The sequence below is a fragment of the Mixophyes fleayi genome, chromosome 6 (genome assembly GCF_038048845.1).
Source record: "Mixophyes fleayi isolate aMixFle1 chromosome 6, aMixFle1.hap1, whole genome shotgun sequence".
In the NCBI taxonomy this organism is placed as follows: domain Eukaryota; kingdom Metazoa; phylum Chordata; class Amphibia; order Anura; family Limnodynastidae; genus Mixophyes; species Mixophyes fleayi.
In genome coordinates this window covers 208,090,281-208,115,582 of record NC_134407.1, presented here as the reverse complement: position 1 = coordinate 208,115,582, position 25,302 = coordinate 208,090,281, and the positions used below count along the sequence as shown (strand labels likewise).

At 40.1% G+C, this 25,302-nt stretch overlaps 1 protein-coding gene across 3 annotated transcripts in view; it reads right to left on the bottom strand.

Moving 5' to 3' along the window:
- The window catches only part of LOC142160577 (uncharacterized), a 65,140-nt gene that overhangs the window by 37,022 nt on the left and 2,816 nt on the right, over positions 1-25,302 (bottom strand). For 2 of the 3 annotated variants that reach the window (XM_075215441.1, XM_075215442.1), the window contains exons 2-5: positions 19,719-19,895; positions 18,238-18,348; positions 12,662-12,718; positions 3,122-3,238 (exon numbers count right to left, since the gene is read on the bottom strand). In XM_075215441.1, the coding sequence (XP_075071542.1) occupies positions 3,122-3,238; positions 12,662-12,718; positions 18,238-18,348; positions 19,719-19,883 (450 nt within the window). In that variant the 5' untranslated portion in view covers positions 19,884-19,895. The remainder of the gene's footprint in view (positions 1-3,121; positions 3,239-12,661; positions 12,719-18,237; positions 18,349-19,718; positions 19,896-25,302) is intronic. The other variant, XM_075215443.1, reaches the window with a different exon arrangement.

The following is a 25,302-nucleotide window of genomic DNA, read 5'->3' as shown; positions in this document are numbered from 1 at the left end:
AATTTACTAATCGCAGCTTCTTTATCCAGTTTACTTGAGTATTACGGGTGTTTATTAAGCTATCAACAAAAAATTTGGACCCTTAAGGTAACTCTTCCTCCCGAATCCAAAAATCCAAACCAAATTACTTTATCTGCCTCATGTTTTGCGTTATGGCAAAAACGCATGTTTTTCGAATGTAATTAAAAATGCTAGATTCAATTGACATTAGGAATCCCATTTTTCGGGGGTGTTTAAAAAAGGTAAAAAGGTACTCTGTTTCATAGTGGAGAAAAAAAATAATGAAGTTGATGCTCGATTACTGCTGTACAGCATACATAATTTACACATTGTTAAAAACCATACCAAAAAAGTGAACTAAATGAGCACATGTGAGAGGGAGTGAAAGGTAAGTAGCAAGGGCAGCAAATACTTCTAAGAAGCATGGGTTCAGCAGGCGGTCTCCAGGCAGTGCTCAATGCAGGTGCATGAGATATGGGTAGTTTTTCAGGTAAAATATTCCCCTCTTGTTTAGCTCCTGTTGAACTCCTGTATAACTCTTTCTATGATTTATAAATCTGCATACACACTTTTAACAAACTCACACTTACAACAAACCCACACAAAATACTGTCTATACAGCCCACACAGTAAGTAGGGTAGCAAGGTCATGTTATCAGTAGTAAGAAGCTAGTGGAGGTTAACTGCAAATACACCAATAAAATTCTTAAAAAAAATAAAGTTTATAGAAGGAAGCATACTATTAACTGATGCAAAAAAATAAAAAATAAACAGCCCCCAGCACTTCTGACCCAAACAACGATTGTTGTGGAATGGTGGCATAAAATATTTAAATACCATAAATTAATAATATATATATATATATATATATATATATATATATATATAAATATGTGTTTTACATGACACAGGGCTGTTTCTTGGACATTCATTTTAATTATAGATATATTTAATAGAGATGAGTGGGCTCGGATTCCGCTAATCCGAGCCCACCCGAACAGTGCAGATCCGAACGGGATCCGAGCACTGTTCGGATATTTCCGGCGGGCAAGAAATTGAAAACGAGGCTCTGTCGTCCAAGTCTCGCGTCGAATCTCGCGAGGGGTGGGAGGGAGGGCCCAGAACAATTCCATCTTGTACCTCTTTTTTTGGCATTATGTGCTCAAGCTACCTCGGTGCAACCTTTTGGCCTAAAAACAATATTGTGAGGTGTTCAGAATAGGCTGGAAATTAGTGGAATTGATTGTTATTGAATGTTATTGAGGTTAATAATAGCGTAGGAGTAAAAAAAAAAACACAAAACTGTTTTTTAGCACTTTTTATGCTTTTTTAAAAATAAATCAGAACCAAAACCTTTCGTCAGGTGTTTTGGCAAAACAAATCAGAACCCAAAACCTCAGGCTAATCAGAACCCAAAACCCAAAACCCTAAAAGTGGCCGGTGCACACCCTTAATATTTAAGGAATAATTTAAGTCATAAGTGCATGCAACTGCGATGCAAATCAGAATGCAAGACCCTTGCACCAGAGTTGTAGGCTAGGTTACTCATTCCTAGTTGAAGCTATAGAAACATGGAGCAGATTCAATTCTCCATGAAGATACTCTGCGGCAATATTCGGCCTGAAATTTCTGCTTATTTTTGCTTGGACATCCTTGAGGTGTGAACAAAAATAAGCCACGATTTTGTATTAACTGGAAATGTGCGCAGTCATATATCATGGCGATGTCCAGTGGCACTTCCCAGATAATTGAATCTACCACTATATTTGTTCAATGGGTTCTATCGTGTTGCTGCTCTCCAACTAATATATATCTGTCAGTCCTCCACTTGCTTAGTAGTTTATCAGAGTGGTGTAGTGCAGCTCGAATTAATCCATCATCACATGTCCTAGTGACAGTATGACCTTTTTGTGCACACACTCCCTTCTTACACACATCCCTTCATTACATGCAACCATTTACAATATAGACCACCTGATTGCATGCAACCCATTACTGCCTACTTCTCCATAATTGTACTGGACCCTATATGCCTCTCATATAACGCCCATACAGTCCCACAAAAAACAAACTAACTCCTTCTGTAACAGCTCTGTTGACTTTTCATGAAATCCCCAATTCATCATCTCTATAGTCAGATGCACTCTTTCTCTTTCCAACTGCTAATAGGCTAACGCTCCTGTCTGCACTTCTCACAGTAAGCAAAGGACAAACAGTCACTTTGGTCACCTGCAATTAGAGTAGATTTACAGTAAGCATTATGCTGACAATTGAGGTTGAAGTTATGTTCTAACAGGTACCACTGCTTACAATTTGCTGGTTCCTGATATCTATCTTTGCACCTACATGCTATTCATACAGCATTACACAGTATTCTCAGGCACAGACTGTGGGATTTATTGTTCACTCTGCTGGGCATTTGCAATAAAGACTGTTATATGCCTGTTTTTCCATAAGGCCTGTGTATATTTGTGTATTGCTGCAAAGACTGTTATATACCAACATTACTACAGAATGAGTGTAATATACCTGCATTTCCATAAAGACTATGTATATTTCTGCATTGCTAAAAAGACTGTTGTTCCTGCATAGCAACAAAGATTGTGTTATATTCATGCATTGTTTTTTGGCTGTGACTTATTGCTGCACTACCTCTACACTGCTGTGTTTTCACCTTGCTTGACTTGATTACTACAATAGCCAGGTAATTTATATCTTGTCCTAGCCCTACATGAGGCTAAAGCGAGTGGACAATTTCAACAGAGTGCACACAGGTTGCCTTGAGTACAAGGGGGCATGTAGTGGTATGTGAGGGTCTGTGGGTATCAATGTCACATGGGGTCCAGACTGCTCTGTACAATGAAGTGACGATGATGATGATATATGAGGTTGCAATGCAGTTGCCATTGGGATCTGCTGCATTGGGATCAACTGCAAGTACAGTTTTCCCGTGGAAAAACCTGTCCCATAAATTTAGATTGAAAGGGGAATTGGATTTACAATGGTAATTAAAATTGAATGCATTATGTTCTTTTTTTTGATATCACCATTGCAAAAATGCTAAACTCATCGTGGTGCTGTATGTATCCCATATTCATATAATTAAACCTGTAATACTTACAATATACCAGTAGTACTGCCCATAAGTTGTTAGGATAACAAGGTCAATGCTGGCAAGTATTAATCCGATTCCACTGAACACGGAACTTATTATTGTGATGGCGAGTGAGCCCTTTATCTACAGAGAAAAACAGGACAGAATATAACGTATGAAAATGTAATGTCCAATCATGCTCTAATTTTCGCGAAAGAGTTAAAATTTGCTTAAAATGAAACCATAAACAAAACAAAAAGGAGGAAATAAATATTTAAGGTACTACTATTCATTAGTCTCATCTCTTATGTAAAGGTGTTATGCACACGAATGGTGAGTATAAACTTTACAGTTCAAATAAAATACAAACCATACAGCAACATTTAAAAGTAATGAAATAATCAAAAGCCAATTCTCATACAGCAGGGGGGATATCTTTTGTGAGTTTGGTATCTGTTTTTGAATCGTATTGCATATTAAAATTATTGATTGCAGTAGGTTTCTTGTGTTTTTCTCATATCCATTGTAAAAAGAGTGATTGTTCTTGCCCCCTCCACTCTGCCCTCTGCACCACCACATGCATGGTACATGTGTCCATGCAAGGTTGCGGTTACATGCTGTGCAGCTGGCACGAGAATCTCAAAGGAATATGTGAAGTGCGTCCATGTGTGTGCTGTGATGTCATCACACACGTGTGGATGCACACAGTAGTGAGCTTATCATTAATAGCTCATGTCCAGTTCTTGGTACTCTCTAACTCTCCCTCACACCTCTGAACATTGAGCAAGACCTCGCCCTCTCTCTCACCACCACCAAAGATGCTCAGAAACTGTTTGTGCTCAGCAACTTAAGAGGAAAGCAAACATACACACAAAATAATCAAAAAGCACACAATGATTTTTCTAAGCACAAGGCAAAAGCTACACATTCTGAGACCGAATACTAAAACATTCCCCCACAGATCCCCGCTTGCTCCTCTACTATTTGTAGCTGTCTATACTGAGCTCTAAGATAATATCACATACCCCACTTATTCTGCGCTCTGCATGGCGTTTCTGTACTTTCTGTCATCATTGTCTCGTTCCGACTGCACAACCCTGGCACTTTCAAGCTTCCTCTGGCCTCACATTGGCCGTTAGTGCTCAGTACACTATTTAAGGCACTTCCTCCTATATCCCATTGCCAGATCATCAGGTCTCCTTACCTATGAGGAAGCTGTCCTCTTTGACTCCCAGTTGCACGCTGAATTCTGTGTTACCTGTTCCAAGATCAAGACCTGTAGTAATATTGCAGAACCTTGCGCTTCATCTCCAGTCCTGTTTACTAGCTACTCGCTCTTCAGGGATCTCAGTGCATCAGTCTTCTGCAGCTCATCACCTCTCTGTTGGTATTCTGTGTCACCTGTTCCACGATCAAGACCTGTGGTAATATTGCAGAACCTCACGCTTCATCATCGATCCTGCCTATAACCTCAGCCACCCACTGGGATCTCAGTACTCAAGCCCGCAGTAATGCTTCCTTATAGTGTCTCCTGTGTCTCCACTTCCACAAACCAAGACTGAGGGTTCTCTACAGGGTGTGTAGATTATCACTGATCCAAGAACTGGGTACTCAGGCTAGTAAGGACCTCAGCGCTTCTGTTCACTGCCATATACCTATTCTCATCTGGCATTCTGTCCTCCTGGGTCCTCCAGACTTACCTGCAGGTCATCCAATCCTCTGCACTTACCTTCTGGTAGTCCCTCACCGCTCCACGTTTCCTCTTCAGCCTGATCAATCCCTCTTAGAGGACCGCGACCCGAGGCTAGAGAGCAGCCAAGTCCATATTCCCTTGTAAGGATCCCTGGTGAATACCTCTCTGCCACTAGACTCCACACCTCTCTGGGGGTAAGTCTATCTAGAGCAGACTTTGTGGTTTATTTCAAACTCTGACATCGTGACAGATACAAGTCGCTTTGTTGTAGCACACTTCCACTATTTTAATATGAAAGAGAAGCCCCTTACTTAGATCAAAAATGCACCAGTCATAGCATATTTAAGGCAAAATATACACATTTTTTAATACATGGTACCCTACATTTAAGTCAAAGATGGATTTTTATAACATCATGAAGACCCTGAGATAAGATTTGTGACTTCCCAATTCACCTCCAGGTGTCACACGATGGAAACTCACATAGAGTCAAAACCCCTGAACAGGGTCTGACCCAGCTTAAAACTAGAGATGGACGGGCTCGGTTCCCCGAGAACCGAAGCCGCCCAAATTTTGCCTATCCGAGTACCGAGCCGAGCAGGCTCGGTACTCTCCCGCCCGCTCGGATTACAAATCAAGGCCAAACGTCATTGTGACGTAATCGGATCTCGGGGCTCGGTTCTCGCGATAATTGAACATTTTAAATACCTGTCTTCACAGCAATCCATCGCCATTTGACAGAGGGACAGAGCAGGGTGTAGTCACAGGCTGATTAGAGCAGGGACAGAGAATATACCTTATTCTTCATCCAATTCTGATAACAATTCTGATTACAATTCTGATAACAATTGATAGAGAAGAGAAGAGAGGAGGATAGAGGAGTCTTTTTTTTCAATTATTGGCACTACAAGTGCTTTGGGGTGTCCCCCATTCTTTTGCATTAATATTTCTGGCTGTCAAAAGTCCTATTTGTCAGCAGTCTCAAAAAATAATATTTAGCACTCCAAAGGGCACATTTATCAAGCATCGGCAATACTGAAAAATAGTTATCAATCCTTATCGCATGGATAAGGATTGATCTATTTCTCAAAATTATGAAAAACGGATCACAGAAACAGCAGTTCTGAAAAACTGCTGTTGCTGTGATAAAAAAATCACACTTACCCGCCTCTTCGGAACGCGATGTCCTCCAGGTCCTCTTCACTTATCTTCACACTGGAATTGCGCATGTGCAGTTCGAAGAACTGCACATGCGCACAGACATTTCCGCTCTGTCTCTGCAACTATAGTTGCAGAGCGAGCGGTGAGTGACATGGAGGGATCATGTGATCCCTCCACACATGCGCTGTCCAGCTCTGCTCTTCAAAGCAGAGCTGTCAGCACTGAAAACTTTCAATTATGATAATGTACCCCAGCTTCGGGACTTGGAGGGATCATGTGATCCCTCCACACATGCGCTGTCCAGCTCTGCTCTTCAATAAAAAAATCACACTTACCCGCCTCTTCGGAACGCGATGTCCTCCAGGTCCTCTTCACTTATCTTCACACTGGAATTGCGCATGTGCAGTTCGAAGAACTGCACATGCGCACAGACATTTCCGCTCTGTCTCTGCAACTATAGTTGCAGAGCGAGCGGTGAGTGACATGGAGGGATCATGTGATCCCTCCACACATGCGCTGTCCAGCTCTGCTCTTCAAAGCAGAGCTGTCAGCACTGAAAACTTTCAATTATGATAATGTACCCCAGCTTCGGGACTTGTTAGATAACGGCCAGGACCAGTCACCATACTGTAGAATGGTGACTGCTCGCAAAAACGAATATGAGTGCAAAGCAGCAGATATCCATGATATCTGCTGCAATGCACCTTTAATAAATTTGCGGAGGACACATCGGGACCTGATTTCCACGGTAAGTGCACGATAGTGCACTACCGTGCTTTCTTAAATATGCCCCATGTGCTTTTGGGGTGTCCCCCATTCTTTTGCATTAATTTTTCTGGCTGTCAAAAGTCATATTTGTCAGCAGTATCTAAAACAATTTGTAGCACTACAAGTGCTTTGGGCTCATAATGAATTCAAAGCAGTCCACATATTAGCAGAATCAGCACCCAGGTTCTGTCACCAGTCCTGATGGTAGTGTTCCCAGTACGTCATCTGGGAAAGGCGATGTCAAACTACACAGTCTTTTGAAATCAGTCAAAAAAACACACACCAAAAAAATATTTACCGTGTTGAACTAAAAAGAAGTGTAACTGAGGAAAAGTTAAGTGCCGATAAAAAATTTTTTGCCAACATGCCATTCTACATACGCAGTGGCAAAGAGAGAATGAGGCCTTCACCTTTGTCTATTAGTGGCAGATCAAAAAATGTTACCGAGCCTACAAGTGGTGCACAACTACTGTTACGCGTCAAAGCCGAGCTGCAAGATAACAGTAAGGCATTATAGGATAATGTTTGCTCTGAATCACAAATGACACCAATCCCTGTGGAGAGTCAATCCAACAGTGGTATGTTTAATCGTGAGCATTCTGTTAGTGTACCCATAAAGAGGGACCCTTTCAGCAGTTCTGCTGATGTGTGCCTGAACAGCCCAAGTGAAGCCGGTGATACACAAATTGAGGATGCCACTTTGGATATAGAAGAGGATGAGGGGGAGATTTGTGGAGGTGACAAGGGCACTAATGATGATGTTGATGATTATGATGCAGACAGCTACCAAATTGCCTTTCTCAATTTCTATTTGAATTCTAGACTCTATAATGGCTGAATAGTTTTCTATTTTACTCCTAGTAGAGAGGGGGTCTGATGCAGACAGATACCAAACTACCATGGTCCATTTATTTTTGCTTTCTAATTCTACAGTCTATGCAGGCTGCTTTTTTTCTATTCAACTTTAAGTGGAGGGCGGGGAGGCATAGATAGCCACCAAACTACCTTGGTCCATTTATTTTTACTTTCTAATTCTACAGTCTATGCAGGTTGCTTTTTTTTCTATTCAACTACAAATGGAGGTCGGGGGGGGGGGGGGGGGGACGGCATAGATAGCCACCAAACTACCTTGGTCCATTTATTTTTACTTTCTAATTCCACAGTCTATGCAGGCTGCTTTTTTTTCTATTCAACTACAAGTGGTGGGTGTAATATACAAGCAAAGACGATTGCTACATTGCCAATAATCAAAGATGGAGGAGGTAGACAACCAGGTTTGTCTGTATAATTTGCAGGCAAGTGTTCGAATTAAGGACGGCTTACCTGGGATTAAACTGTTTTTTTCATAATTTATTAGCTTTAGAATTACCTCACTTATCCAAGAAACTAGTGGAGCATTAAATTAGGTTATTTTAGACCAATTTTTTTTTATTTTTTTCAAAAATGGCAAAACAAAAACAAAACCAAAAACAAAACACGCAATGATGGTTTGGCAAAACCTAAACCAAAACATGACGGTAATCCAGATCCAAAACCAAGACCAAAACATGAGGGTTAGTGAGCATCTCTACTTAAAACCTTGGAAATTCCATTGGCACCACCTGGCAATGTCTTGACTGCAGGAGCTCCTAGGCAGAAAGCTCAGCCACCAGACTGGAGCAAATTTTAAAAACAAAAACAGGAAAGGCCTGGACTTGAGAATCCAAGAGACTGCAGTGATATTTCTATCTGTCTATCTCCTAATTTCTCCAACATATTCTGTGGTGACTTAGAACTACTCATCTCATGGAAAAGAGCACACAGATTCCAGTCCTTTCTATGCTTCTTCAAAGTGTAAGCAAATTGATTAGCAATAATTATTGTTGAGTACACTAATTGGGTGGAACCACCACTTCTCTACTGCAAATTTGAAATCCAAAATTCTTGGCCAAAAGATCCATGATATATATGTTACAAGGTACTGATATGACTGTGGAGAATCAGGGGTCTTGAATAGTGCATCTAAAAAACTATAATGTAAACTATATGACAGTCTCACCTCATCAACTATGCTGGGCATAAAGGTGATCATCTCCCTGGGACAGATATTTAGACTTATTCCTGTTCACTATGTTTGTATGACATCCAACAAAGGGACCTCTAATCCGTCATCCCTCTCACTGTGAGCCACTCCCCCTCAGGCTACCTTGGCATGATAGATATGCCATGAAAACCACTGGAGTGGAATCCTCCTTTCCATGTCTACTCCTTATACTAAGTCCCTCCCCATCCAATACCCATCATATTTCACAGCTCTCAGAGTAAAACATTCACCTAGCTCATAGCTCCAAAGCAGCTTATCCTGACAAAAGTACACCTTGGGCATGATTCATTTAGGAAAGCAAAAAAAAGGAGTAAATTTGCACCTTGGGAAACATATGTTGCATTGGTGGGGGGAGGTAAAATTAAAATGTGGGGACAGATTTATAGTTGGGGTAGGGCATATCCTAGATCACTTTAAATGTCAGGGTGAAAATTAAGCTATCAAGTATTTGTGTGCTTCATGAAAAGGAGCCAGTGTTTTCCTTACATGCATAATATTAAACTAATTTGCACCCCTTGGATTGTAGCATGGTTTATCTAGGAAGATATTTACTCCCATTTTTGCTTTGATTTTATCAATGAATCAGGCCCCTTGAATCTTAGAGTACCAGGTTCAATTTCCTGCAGAAATGTGCTATAGTACAATGCACACTTTATATTGCTCAAAGAGACTGTGCTAGGTTTCATCTGTTTTGCATTCTGCTTGCTACTCAGACATGCTATGTAGTTCAAGTGAGTCTTCCTCTGACTGCTGATTGGAAGATTTCACTTTATAACCTATCACCTGTCCTGTACTCATTGCCAGTGATAGCGTTACATGCTAACTTCCTGGTTCCTGTATCTGTATCCTGTGTGATTCTGACCTTGCATCAAGCATTTCCTATCTCTGCATTCAGCAGTCTCCTGGTTCCTAATACTTGGATTTGCAACTTACAGTTTTCTGGTTCTTGATATCGATCTTTACATCTACATGCTATTCATATAACTTTACACAGTATCCTTAGGTACAGACTGCAGTAATTATTGTTCACTCTGCTGATCTTTTGCAATAAAGACTGTTATATGCCTGCATTTCCATAAGTCCTGTATATATTTATGTATTGCTGTAAAGACTTATATGCCAACATTACTACAGAATCAGTGTAATATACCTGCATTTTCATAAAGACTATGTATATTTATGCATTACTAAAAAGACTGTTGTTCCTGCATAACAACAAAGATTGTGTTATATTCATGCATTGTCTTTTGACTGTGTTATCCCTGCACTACCTCTACACTACTGTGCTTTCATCTTGATTACTGTAATATCCAGTGTGCATGTTTTTAAAGCATCATTATATGCATTGAACTGCAATAAACTCCATTATGCTTTTACTACAACATCAACTCGTTATCAAACCCGGGCCCATCGATCGCTCGATCGGCTGCGCATGCGCAGACCCATCCTTTAAAGGATCCTTTCCCTGCTCATTAGCTAGTGCTCTCGAATGGCCAGACTATTTAAAGCACCTAAAATATAGACTATTGTGGTGAGCGCTCTTCAAAGTGAGTATAGTATGCTGTGTCTTATTGAGATCAACATTTTAATGTTAAGGATAGGCTAATGTTAATATATCTGTGTCTCTGTGCAGGTGTGCTTCAGTTTGCAGATTATCTAACATGTCCTTACTCTGCTTGATCTGCATTTGCATGCCCTTTCCTTCCCCCCACTCTACCTCTGAACATGTAACGAGACACAACTACAAAATCTGCATACAGGCATGCACACCACAAATTTGTATATTTGTTATGCTAAGGAAACAAACATACACCCAACTCAGCATGAGCCCTAAAGAGAGTAAATCAGCATTCATGGAATAAAATAGCAAGATAGATTCAAACCAGTACTTTGTCTGTATAAAACAGACAAAGAAGTCAGAAAGGAACAGTGGTTAACTGATAGTTAACCCCAGTTATCATCTGCAAGTGACTCCTTGATATTGTATTGTATCTTCCCTTTTGAACTGCATTATATTATAGACAGTGGTATACGGTGGTATGCCATACCATCACTTCTCCTACTGCTTTGATTGTAAAACTATCAAATCTCGTTCACTTACATTTTCCACACCATTACTTCTAAATTTCCACCTCGACCATTGATTGTATACTTTGTGTAAGACTTTGTATGTTCTTGAAGTTATCTCGGGAGTAAAAGATATTCTGTCTTATATATCTGCACTGTGATTGCTGGTTTTAGGTAATATACATATGTCTGTACAGTATTGATACAAGTGTTGTTAACTGCAAGGGTATTGTGTTTTTAAATGACATGAAGTATTGGAGTGGGCATTTGTAAAAATAGCATAAGGAAAAGTGTGAAAAGGATACAAGTAGTTAACAAAGTAATCTTAAAAGATTATAACAATGTGCTTATAACACCATAATTACCCATTATTGCACTCTTATTTCATGTTCCATATTACCCTCCTATTTCATATGGTGAGCTTGATATACATGTATTGTGTGAACTTCATGTTAGGATATAAAGGCCTATTTCTTTCTTAAATATTTACTACTTTGTTTTTCAACCCACCTGTATTCTCATAAAAATTGTTTCAGGAGTATATGGCCACAGTGGCCACAAATCCTTAATGCAGGGTTGAAATCAGTCATTGTGTCATTCTCTGTGCAAATGCTGGTCTTTCACTAGCTGGGAGCATGTGCAAGCCTTTATTTCTTACTACACTCAAACCAAAGTTCCTCCAATAAGCAAGCCTTTCCCAAGTAGAAGTCTAACTTTATTTTTAAACCCTATCGCCAACCTTACAAGACAGAACAAAAATAAGGGCTGCAATCTTCCGAGCACCTCTGATGACAAAGTGGTGGAGCCACTGGGTAAGATTAACTGTTGTCAAAATAGAGAATATGCAGTGACACTTGAGGGTATATTTACTAAACGGAGGGTTTGAAAAAGTGGAGATGTTGCCTATAGCAACCAATCAGATTCTAGTTTTCATTTATTTAGTACATTCTACAAAATGACAGTTAGAATCTGATTGGTTGCTATAGGCAACATCTCCACTTTTTCAAACCCGCCGTTTAGTAAATATACCCCTTGGTATTGCTTTGACACTTATACAATAAGGTGATTATTACAGTACACACTACCCATTGAGAAGTGATTGAATATTAACTGGTAGCTCCACCTCTGCAGGGCTGAGATGTTAGCTGATGATTGTTTGTTTGTTTTTTTTCCTTATAGATAAGGGCTGTGAACCTGGGAGAGAGATCTTTACTGGATTTCTAATCAGTGAGTCATAGGGGATAATCTCCAATTTTAGTAGATTTCAAGTAATAGATTTGCATAGACAAAAAATTAAACCGTCTCAGTAACTCCAGGGCCCATATTATTCATAAGGAATTTAGAAAGAAATCAGAAATTAGTGAAGTGCAATACAATTAGATTAGTATTTATTTTAATCCTACCTCCCACCATTTTTCCAGGTAAAATCATCAAATCAAACCCAGTCCCCAATTAATGCAACTATGACACAATTCACCCACAAACATGTCCTATTACACCCAGCCAGGCCCACTTTCTGATGAAGTGCCACCCTCTTCCACTAAAATTGACCTCTTTCTCTGTTTTGGTCCATTGGGACACTTGGGATGTGTGTATTAACCAATTCAATTTTTTTTAATTAAAGGCACAATAAAAACAGATTAGTCCAAGCTTCTTTTCCTTTAACTTAACCTTAATCCTGTTTTGTTCCCTTGCTTGTTTATCCATCTAATCATTCTTATTTAGAACCCTTTTATTGCTATTTACATTTTTTATGCCAGCCCATGCACCAAAACAATCAGCCTCAAGTACTCACCAGGCATAAGGATGGCTGATATGCAGCCGGGATTGTCAGAGACCCAGCAATGATGTACTGCAAAGGAAATGAACATCACATGTTATGGAGAAATTTTTCATTTTTTTCTTCATTTGCACTTTTTGTCAAACTTTGTTAAATGTGTCCTGACATTAAAATTTAGAGTTCAGCAATTTTTTGCTAGACAGGAATGCATTGGCTAAAGTCATTCATTGTAATAAAGTAGCACGGTGGCTTATTGGTTAACCCTCTTCATGAGTTCGATTCCTGACCATGGGCTTATCTGTGTATAGTTTGTATGTTCTCCCTGTGTTTGCGCGAGTTTCCTCCCACACACCAAAAACATACTAGTAGGTTAATTGGCTGCTATTGGTCTGTGTGTGTCTGTCTGTGTGTGTATATTAGGGAATTTAAATTGTAAGCTCCAGGGGGGCAGGGACTGATGTGAGTGAGTTCTCTGTACAGCGCTGCAGAATTAGTGGCGCTATATAAATAGATGATGATGCCGATGATGATGATAGAGTAGGGATGACTTGAAGGTTCTTCTCCTGGAATACAGCTGTTTAGATTTAAATAGTTTCATACAGGAGCACTTTATGGAACAGGAGAGAGTTAGGGGGCCAATAGTACCCAATCAGAAGAGTTTGGGATCCATAGTAATCGGTACCCCATTTTATCGATATTGTTACCTCAAGTCATAAGCCCTGTACTATCGTACATATCAAGGTGAGGTGATAAAAATCATCCACAGTGTGCCCATACTTAGTTCCTGAGTTGTCGAAGTTGCAATTAAATTTATCATAAAAAGTAGGATGTACGAAGTTGGATCAAGTGATAAAGGAAATATAGGGAGACTAGCCTGGATAGGTTCACAGAGGACCATAACCTGGGCTGTGCGATAGTGGCGACCACCCAGGGCACAATGTTGAAGGGGGGGTGCAAGTATATTAATATTTTAGGTTCATTTGATTAAAATTGAGGGATAGTGGAGGAGCATTTTTCTTTCTCACCCCAAGCGCTAAAATTTCAAGTTTCTGCTCTGGGTTCGCATGTTTCTTTGTTTTTCATAAATTCGTTTTCTGATGTGGCGTTTTATATATTTACTTTTTTATCGTTTAAAAGTTAATTTTGAGCTGATGCTATAAATTTTCAATGTTAATTGAATTTCTAATAGTAATATTGTTGTGAACATAGAGAGCTGGCAGCTATTTATAAGGGATAATTCATAACTGCAGTGTAAATAGGTTGTATCAAATGAATCCATTGATAAGTTAAAGTGTAAAATTTACAGATAGAGAGTCTGATGTAATTGTGTTTGATGGCTTTGCACATCCCAGTGTGAGGATATAAGCCTGCCACGTTTAGCAGCTTCCAGGATGTCTCACGGTTAGCTTTAGACACTTGAATAGACTTTATGGGGCCAATCACAGTTGGAGATCCTGGTAGGCAGCATGTGAAAGCCTACAGGTATATAGAAATATGACCTTCAAAGGAAAATGTTGTCATAGTTCATATTTTGGGAAATCTGGATGGCACTCCGTACTGAGGGGCAAAAACCCCACAAGGGTCTTAAAACATAGATACCAACTACACAAGGAACAGCCGTAGTCACATGTATTTCAGGATGAGATTGGATATTGTTGTAATCTCATCATATTTGTTATTTAAATGTGCTGGAAATTATGATCGGTTTATTGAAGGGAAAGTTATGTCTCTGGGAGATATCTGAGGAAAGCTAAGACCGGTCAAAACTTAGGAATAGTTTGAACAAACCTTAGGTGACACCCAGGGGACATTTCCGCCCCCACATTAGCATTCACGCTGCCCTTGTGAATGCCGTTCCATTTGAGTTTGCTTAAAAATCTGTGTTCTGGAGGAACAAAGGGTCAGCTTCTTGGGGAATCAATCTAATTGAAGGACTGTCCATCCTTTCTGCCTCCCCCAGGCATATAGATTATAAGTAAGTTATGCTCTGTACGTTTATCTCTTTTATTTTAAACTGTTTTGCTTGTTATGTCAATATATTAATTGTTTATTCATTATTTTTCTTTATATCTGAATGACCTGTATTTTTGTATATTAAATCTATAGTTTAATAAGTTGCGTCCATGATACACTAAAAAATCCATTAGCCTGTTTAGAAGAGAGCTCAACCAAGTTAACCCTTGGAATGCCAGTGTGTGGTTTGTTGATACATTTGATTAACAAGCTGCGTGTGCTTGCATTTACATTTGTGTAACAGTCTGGAGGTATGAAGAGTTAACCCTGTGTGTGCTGGTGTGGGCCTTGTTAGTTTGTGGATAGCTAGAAGCCTGTGTGCCAGTGTGGAACATTATATTGGGGTCCTATTGCCCGTACTCAATAGGTGGTGGCTGAACCTTGAAGTGTCTGGGGGTGTGAGATCGCTGTGTTTGGGGGCGATTCCGTAGGTCTAGAACCTGTGTGATAGGTAGAGAGAGACTGCGGGCTGAAATCGTGTGTGACCTCATACAGCAAACACCCCAAAGTCGCGGCAGCTGGGAGCTTGTTCATGACAAATATGTTTATTATTATTTATTTAATAACACCAGGCTTTTGATTGGTGCTTACTAGTTTTTAAAACCATGACTTGACAATCCGACATACCTATATCTGAAGAAACTATTAAATGAGAGTGAAGAAACGCTTGAGTTTTATTCATATAAAATTTGCTAACTGAGAAATCGATTTGTACCTACACTGGTATGGTAACCAGAAAAAAAGCTCACATGAAAAAAAACCCACAAGAGAATTGCTCACGGATTAAAACCCACTGACATAAATGTCCACAAGAAAATTGCTCACACAGAAAAATAAATTGCATAGAAGAATACCCACATGGAAAAATACCCAGATAACAAAAAAACTCTTAGGGTTAGGGGTTAAGGTTTGTGCATTTTTCTATTTGAGTTTTCTCCATGTGGTTATTTTTCTATGTGAGCAATTTTCTGCGTGAGCTTTTTTCTTGTGGGCATTTATGTCAGTGGGGTTTTATCTGTGAGCAATTTTCATGTGGTTTCTTTTCATGTTAGCTCTTTTCATAGAACCTACTGTTATACATTCACAAGAAACATTGTTGCAATTGTAAGCTGTCTTTATTTTGAGAATACATTATATTCTCCTCTACTTAGTGAACATTCTTTGATATATTTTTATATTTTTTAATTTATTTATCCACTTATTTTTATTTATGTAATTTATATAATTTTAGATTTTTTACTGTATACTCTCTGTATATGTCTATAATTTATTCCTTATTCTGTATTTATTTATATTGTTTCTACTTTTATTTTTACTCAAATTTTTATCATAATTTTTATTTCACTCTAATATACTTTCTATCAATACTCAATACCAATCTCAATACTTCTAAACATCTTTTATCCATATCCACGACCTCTCTCAATTAACTCAACATTACATGCACCTTATTACCTGTTCAATAGCTGGCACCGCTATATCAAAACGTTTTTAGACTTGTAACCTGCAAATAACACCGTGTTAGGATTCCAAAATGTTAAGAGCACAGAGCATATCTTTCTGCATATTTGCAGAAAGATATGCACTTTGGAAATGCATGATGCTTGCAGAGAGATGATCAGTTGGCAGAAGTCAAATACCAGTGAGCAAGTCAGGATCAGATCACTGGAGTAATAAGGAGAAACCAGAAGCAAGGGCAATTGATGAATTGGCTCAGACTTCTGGGAGAGGCAGTCTTTTAAAGGGCAGAGACAGGTTATCAGAATACATGATGGAGGATTAACCCCTTGCTGGCAGGAACAGATGAAGGCACAGCAGCATCTAAGGAGAACATGCTGAACTGCAGCCAGGGGCAAATCATGACACACCACTTCTCTAGTGGATCCACATACTTTAACCATGCTCTCTCATCCAAGATCTACAGATTTCAGCTGCCTCCACCTTCTATAAATCCCAGTTGCTGTACAACATTACTACAACAATCACCCACAAGCAACTCTTCTTTAGTATAGACCAGGGGTAGGCAACCTGCAGCTCTCCAGGTGTTGTGAAACTACAAGTCCCAGCATGCTTTGCCAGTAGATAACCAGCAGATAGCTGACAAGGCATGCTGGGATTTGTAGTTTCACAACACCTGGAGAGCCACAGGTTGCCTACCCCTGGTATAGACACGTACATTTTGGGACTCATATTTGTGCTTCTATTGTTTTTCCAATGGAAAAATGTTCAATGGTTGTTAAATAACATGGTGCAAATAACTCAGTTGTGCCATATTCCAAGGCAACCAATTAGATGTTTGCTTTGGACAGGCTGGTACAATATTGCTGCAGGTAGGCTCTGGTACAACTGTGCTATTTGTTGTGTGTGCTATTAAATAAGTATTTATAGTTATCTCAATACAGAGACAAAATAAGAAGAAATGACATTAAGAATAATTTATTAACTACAAAATCTGCGGACCCTCAATGGTTCTTTATGATTCTTTTTACAGAGACAAGGAGCTGCTATCTGGCCTGTATGCCAAGGCTAAGGTAACTGTATGGAGAGAAAAGTTTGTGGTAGGGGGAGGAGAGATTGGAATCTTTTAAAAAAAAATAACAACTGTGTTATGTGGTGTATGGCCTGGTTCTGTTCATGCGCAGAGTACTTGTGCAAATTATACATATAAAATCGGCAGGTACACTCCTTAATGAATGACCTCTGTTGCCTCTAGCACCAAATCAGTCTCTTAACAAAGTCATATTGTGATGAAACATATTGGGAAAGGATCTGTGCAAGTCCAGAATTTGGTTCTCATACAGGACAAAGTAAAGTGTCTGGTGAGAGTGATTAGTTCTACTATCAGGAAACACTTAGGGCTAGATTTACTAAGCTGCGGGTTTGAAAAAGTGGGGATGTTGCCTATAGTAACCAATCAGATTCTAGCTGTCATTTTGTAGAAGGTACTAAATAAATGAAAGCTAGAATCTGATTGGTTGCTATAGGCAACATCCCCACTTTTTCAAACCCGCAGCTTAGTAAATCTAGCCCTTTATGTTGATACACTTTTCTAATTTTTTATTAAAGAAACACTTGTGGAATAAAATATTCTTATCTAGTATGAGATGTCCAATCTTTATTCTTTATACATTTGTCAATAATTACTGAATACTGCTAATTACTGGGCATGGGCAGTGGCTGCAGCTGATCAACAATATAAAAAGTAATTTAGGGAGAAAATATCAAAACAACTAAACTAAAGTCGATCGTCTTTGGAGTAAATTAGGTTAGCATTCACAAGACTCATGTTTTAATTTTTATATAAGTTGGTTATGTAACAAGAATATAACCTATGGAACGAAAGTGGTTCCTTTATAATCATAGGAAAAATTAAACAGCATTGTCTGACATTACTATATATATATATATATATATATATATATATATATATATATATATATACACCTACATATGTAATTTAAATTATAATATACTAATAGAAATTAGATGGGGTGGCGTTATAAAACTGTAAAAGCATTTTCTGATATGTGCTTCTAATGTTATGTTATATTGTTTCAAAATAAGATAAGTTTACTTACAAACACTCCTCCCCAGAATGGGTTTCCACTAATTAAAGATATACCAGGGAAGGTAAATACCAGTCCAATGCCCAAAGCAATCTCTAATATGCCCACCGCAATCAGTACGCCCTAAAGATAAATAAAACATAAAAAAACCATAAAATAAATCTGATAACTTTTTACTATAAAATATATTATGGGTAGGTGCATAAGTCCTGGAATAGACACAATCATAGACCCCTATACAAATAAGTTATAAATGGATTTTTGGTGGTTCTTTGTTATCTAACTATATTCACAATTGTTTCTTGTTGCAAGTGTGTTGGAAGAAATATAACAAGGTGCAATAAGGTGGTGATTCACCGTTTTGCATTCCAGGAGGAAAGCAAATTAGTGTTTGTATTTTTAGTGTATTTTTTTACTTTTCTTTACTAAGGTATAATAGAAAAGGTCGTTATGGTCTTTGTGTGGACTATACAGGGATTACTTGATACTTCTGTGTCATTATCCTGTGATTCCTTTTGCAGTAGTTACTATTCTGCGCATTCCAGCAGGTCATGAGTTAAAGTCAGGGCCGTAACAAGGGTGGTGCAGGCGATGCCCAGGGCATAAGTCCGAGAGGGTGCAATGGGCACTCGCTATTTGCCCAAGCTGCAGACCCCAGATATATATCAATGCAGTGCTGCCACAGGGCATTTCAGCACCTGCCCAGCAACAAAGAAAAGGGCGCTCCCAGCAACATTGTGAGTTCAAGAGGAGCCAAGAAGCCAAAAACAAAGTGGAAGCAGAAAAGTGGGCAAGAATACAATTTAAATATAACTGTAATCGTGCACTCTATTGGCTTTCTGATATGTGTTCATTACAAATTCATCTGTATAAAAAATGACTAGTGAATCTATATTTAGCTAGTATATATTACCACACTCTGAGTGAGCTTCAAGTTTTTTAAATTTGTTATTATTATAATGACAATAATTAACAGGTTATAATAACAGGTGATAATAATTAAATACTATTTTTTTTCTGTGCATTCTGCTGGGACTTTATATTCACATACAGTATGTAGTGTACGTATCCTGCAGTGTATTGTGTCTGTCGGAGCAAAGCGTACATAGACCCGTACTCAAGAAGAGTATCTTGAATACGGGTCTATGAATATCGACGTGCATTTGCCCAAATTACATTTGTTTTGCGTGTCTTAATGAATCAGGCCCAATGTGTGCAGTCACTACTGGGTTTAATATACCGGAGAATATTTCAGTAATTGTGGCTACTCTTATGTGGGTTGGCTTGGAGGTTCAATCTGCATCCCACAATCGCTCAGGCCACTTCCTAATCAACTCAGTCATAATCCCCATTGACTTGACTATGCTCCTAAATGTCTAAAAGGCTGCACCCATTTTTAATACAGAAAAATCAAGATGAGGACAGTACTTCAAGTCATATGGGAGCTAGGAAAAAATGACCTGGGATTGAAACTCCCAGGGCTTGGTACTCACCCCCAGTGCTTCTGGTTTCCCCTTCAGAAAGGTTCGGTGAAAAAGAGGAGTCTGTATATTTTCATAAAGTGTCATCTGAGGGACAGGAATGTGTACGGTAGGAAAAGCACCCATAGGAGGAGCTGTCTGGGGACTCCATGGGAGTGGAGCTTGCCTGGATTGCATTATGGCAACTTGCTGAAAAGGACAGGAAAATGGTAAGAGAATGAAAATAAACCCAAAAATATTTTGAATGTATTGGATTGGTTGACAATTTCCATGAAATATTGGGAACAGATTAATACTGATTTATCTATAATATAAATGTCTAGTGGCGTGTGTTAGTCTGTCTGTCTGTGTGTGTGTGGAAAAAATAAAACCAAGCTGCAGCGCCACCTGCTGGGCGGAGTTATACGCTGACCTACTAAATTCTTAGTGTGTGTGGGAAAAAAATTCAGAAAGGGCTGAAATTTGATATACTAAGATGTTTTTAATTTGTTAATTTAATTTGTTAATTGTTAAAAGTGTTTATAAAGATTTAAAAAAAAATATATATATTTCTTGAAGGAGAAGTGACAGTTGGGAGTGGTTGGTGGTTGCCGGGGGTGACAGTGGGGAGTGGTTGGTGGTTGCCGGGGGCGACAGTGGGGAGTGGTTGGTGGTTGCTGGGGGTGACAGTGGGGAGTGGTTGGTGGTTGCCAGGGGTGACAGTGGGGAGTGGTTGGTGGTTGAGGCCTGGGCTATGGCCAAAATGCATGACAAGAACCTTTTTAACACCTTCAGTAGCTTGATTTGACTAGAATGCATGAGTATCATGCACGGGTTAACTTGTATATTATATGCTTACATACCTGTTTGGATGACTACTCCAAGAAAGGTAGGGGAAATTTAAAAAACGCTTAAGGTATGTTCTCTTCCTTTTTAATCATCCCTATGGCTTTCAGGAACGACTACAGTGGTACAATGGAAGCTTCTTCTACTAAAGTATATATGTTTTAGGGTCCTGATGTGTATTAAACAGGGATTATTTGTTTCCCTGGGGCTTCTGGTACTACAGTAGCCCAGTCGCCATTACAATATGCAGGTCTGGGGACACTTCAGTCTTCTTAGATGAGTGCTCAGAACTATAGGTAATATGTGTCCCACAAACATTTGACCCCTTTTATTTATATTACTTTGCGCAAATCTGCTCAGCCATTAGTTCAATACTATGGGAATACTCAATGCTACCTGTTTCTTCTCTAATCTCATTAAACAGATCAGCCTGACCAATATGAAGTCTTAGTAATAAAACATAATAGGCTCCCACTAAATTGAGGGATTATTTAAACTACAATATATGGCAGCAGAACTGGTTTGTACAAGGTATGTTTGTTTTGATATTATTTGTTTCACTTTTGTTTAGGGCACGGTGTCCTTAATCACCAACTGCCTGCCTCCAAGAACCAGCACAGTGCTTGTAATCGCCAAGTGCTTGTATGCAGGAACCAGCACAGTGCTTATAATCACCAAGTGCTTGTATGCAGGGACCAGTACAGTGCTTATAATCACCAAGTGCTTGTATGCAGGAACCAGCACAGTGCTTGTAATCACCAACTGCCTGGACCCATGTATCAGCACAGTGCATGTAATTACTTACTGCCCAGAGCAGGGAATTGATGCAGTGCCTTTAATCATCAACTGCCTGAAGCCAGAAACTAGCACAGTGCCTGTAATCACCAACTGCGTGGAACTAAGAACTAGCACAGTGCTAGTAATCACCAACTGCGTGGAACTAAGAACTAGCACAGTGCCAGTAATCACCAACTGCTTGGAACTAAGAACTAGCACAGTGCTAGTAATCACCAACTGCGTGGAACTAAGAACTAGCACAGTGCCAGTAATCACCAACTGCTTGGAACTAAGAACTAGCACAGTGCCTATAATCACCAACTGCCTGGAACTAAGAACTAGCACAGTGCCTGCCGAATAGATTAAAGTATTGGAGTCCCAGGACACTTAAGGCAGACAGACTACTCATATCCCACCCACTCATCTCTCTCCCATCTCTCTCCTCTCATTGACAGCACTTCCTCTCTGAGCACTGGATTGTAGGGCTGCCTGATGTCTCCTCGGAATGCTCTGGCCATGCTCTTAGGAGTCTGTTCATTCAGATTAGCCTCCTGCATTTAAATATGCATGAGGTTAAAACCTTTCTTGGGGGAAGTAGGTAGGAACCAGGGTCCCCACTGGGGACAGTGGCTTAGTGGTTAGCATTTCAGCCTCACAGCGCTGGGGTCACGAGTTCAATTCCTGACCATAGTCTTTTCTGTGTGGAGTTTGTATGTTCTCCCCATGTTTGCGTGGGTTTCCTCCGGGTTCTCCGGTTTCCTCCCACACTCCAAAAACATACTAGTAGTTAATTGGCTGCTATCAAAATTTACCCTAGTCTCTCTCTCTCTCTCTCTCTCTCTCTCTCTCTCTGTGTGTATGTTAGGGAATTTAGACTGTAAGCTCCAATGGGGCAGGGACTGATGTAAATTAGTTTTCTGTACAGCGCTATGGAATCAGTGGTGCTATATAAATAAATGGTGGTGGTGAAGTTATCCCCTGTGCCACCCTGTTAATTCAGCTCTGCTGTCAGCACTAAAGTTGATTTTACTTTTTGGTGGGTTTTTCTTTTTACGTTTATTTTTTCAAAGCCATGTACCGCTAGATACTGTTGAAGCATATTATACACTTTTAGCATATCCTTGCTTTAAATGTATCTTACTCAAATGTATGCAATTTGTGTACTATGCAAACTATGCAATCTTCATGCTACTTAAATTGAATACTATCTACGGATGTAATTTACACCTATATTATTTGGGGAAAATTCCATCAAGCACTATATCAGTGTTTAACTTAAAAGAAAATATGCATTCTGTAAGGGTTGCACAGAGGTACTTTTAGACTGGCGACTTAGCCTCTGTGGTCATCCCGAGTTTATTTTCATCCCGAACTCAGCAGATCCGAGCTCAGTACTTTCAGGCGCCCTCGTAATTGAAAATAAGGCTAAACGTCATTGTTTCGTCGTCGGATCTCGTGAGTTTAGGATTATATAAATACAGCCCTCCACGGCAATCCAGCGCCATCTCACAGAGGAACACAGAAAGGGTAGCACAGTTCTTGGCAGTCTGTAGAGTAGTTTGGCAGAGTCATAGGTAGAATAGAAAGAGGAGGAGGTAGTAGTGTTTTTCAAAGTCTCCAGTGGCATTCAGGAGAGCTCCATTGCTCATTGCCATTGCTGAAAAACAAATACTAGGGCTGGCAGGCTTGGTCTTCTGATTTTGCAGTCAAATTGTATGGTGTTATATGAGTTACACACAAAGAGGAGAGCCCCATTGCTCCATTGCTAATTGTCATTGCTAAAACACAAATACTAAGGCTGGCAGGCTTGGTCTTCTAAATCTGCAGTCACATTGTACTGTGTTATCAAAATGGATTCACAGTAGTACACAGAAGGCCAAAGCTTTATTGAGACAGATACAAATATAGGGAAGGGTGCATAAAGTAAGGCAAAACATGCAGCAAAACGTCAAACAGTGATGGATTGGATGGGGTAAGGAAGGGAGAGACACAAGACCGAGAATTTATTGAATAAACAGACACATAGGGGGAGAAGGACTGTCAATAGTGTTATAGTCTCTTAGCAGGCTGTGGATCAGCCTACAACAGTCCTGGATGGTCATCTGCTCCTTTTTCAAGATGAAGTGATTCCTGGCAAGCCAAATAGCGTCCTAAAGGCAGTTCATAAGATGCCAGGCCTCCTGGATTGCCCCAATGGTATGGGCCCCATGAAATAATCCATAAAATACTGAATGGTATGAAAGGCAAGTTCTGGGCACACTGTCCTTAAGTTCATGTTCCAAGGCATCCAACTGTGCCTGTGCAGTGGGGCAGTCCCAAAACATATGTTGAGCTGTTTCCATTCTGGAGATGCAGAAGGGGCAGTGGACATATCGGCACAGGTTCCGGGAGTGCATGATTGTCCTGAGATGCAGACCCCCCTAGATAGCCATCCATACAATGTCTTTATGTCTATTAGTCAGCCTCTTAGAGGCCACATTCTCCAACACATGTTTTGTTGTTGCAGCAGGGAGCCCTTGAACAGACTCCATAATGTCTTTCGCTCTGATGAGCTTGTGGACAGTTTTTGGCTTCCACCAGTTTGCTTTAATTCCCTCCAGATGGTGCTCCCTCACAAATTGTCCAACATCCAGGTAAAACCAATGTGTAGTCCAGTTATAAGGGAAGGAGCTGTCCCACTTGTCCCAACCAAGGGTCCCCCAAAGAGGCAGGAGGAAAAAGGCGAGACATGGACTTCCCAGCAGGACAAATGTTCTTTTCAATGAGTTCCGCGGATGCAGTTGCAGACAAAGAAGGCCCGCAGCATGGTGGGGATATCTGGGATCCCTTTCCCACCTTTGAGGGTCTTCTTGTACATTACCGCCCGCTTCACTTTGTCGTAATCATCCTCCAAAGCTTAGTCTGCAGGGGCCAGTGACACACCCATTTGTTTTCTCCAGTCTCTTAGCTGTTCTTTAAACTATAAAGTGTACCGTACTGCCTCAGGGCCTCCTCTGTAATATTCTTCTGAAGAGCAGTGTATTTATCGTATACAAGCTGTCTTAAATCCGGGATTTCATCTGGTGGGTCATGTTTTAACTTAAGTACGGCCTCCTCAAATGCGTCTATATATTGGTTTAAATCTCTGTTCAATGCAGCGTATTCCAACATGACAGATTCTATGCTGTCCACATGTTATGTGTCACAGTCTGTCTGAAGCAGCTCGATTTCACCCCAGTTCTAATATCCATTCCTGTGTCTACATAAGGTTAGCAGTTCTTCAGGGATGACAGGGAGGTATCCACAGAGGAGAAGAAGATTAAAGATGCAGCACGATCAGACATGGTTTAATAATGTAGAGTTCATTGACAGCACTGTTAGGCTTAAGTCAGCTAAGCTATTGGTAGCTTGTTTTGTGGGGGGTCCAAACAAGCCAAGCACTTCAGCCACAAAAATGGCACTGCTTGTTGTTTGCGTACTTGATTTGTTAAACTGTACTTGTCCTTTTCAATATCTTACTTAAGGGTGTTTGGGAGGGTGTTTTAAAAAGAGGTTTTGAAGGTTCTAAATAAATCTGCCGGATTAATATACTGAAAAGTTGGCAAGCCTATGGGACCCCTATGCTCATGAGACCCCGAGCAACTGCCCAGCGTGCCCATACATTAAGACTGCTCTGCATTTAAGCATGCTGAATACTGCTTAGCGTCAGGGGAGGTTATCTTATACCCAGGGGCGGTGCAAGGGTTCTCGGCGCCCTAGGCAAGCCGCCCCCGCCCGCGCCCCCCGAACACACTAAATTAAAAAAAAAATAGATTTCACTTACCTTATCTTCCTCTAGCTGCTCCTCGCGATGCATGCTGAGAGGGGAGAGGAGGGGGGAATAACTTTATTTACACTGTCTGTCAGTGACAGACAGTGTGATACCTCAGAGGCGCCGGACAGACTATCACATGATCACTGACTGACGTCAGTGATCATGCGGACATTAAAAAACAGCGGCGGCCGCCCCGCCGCC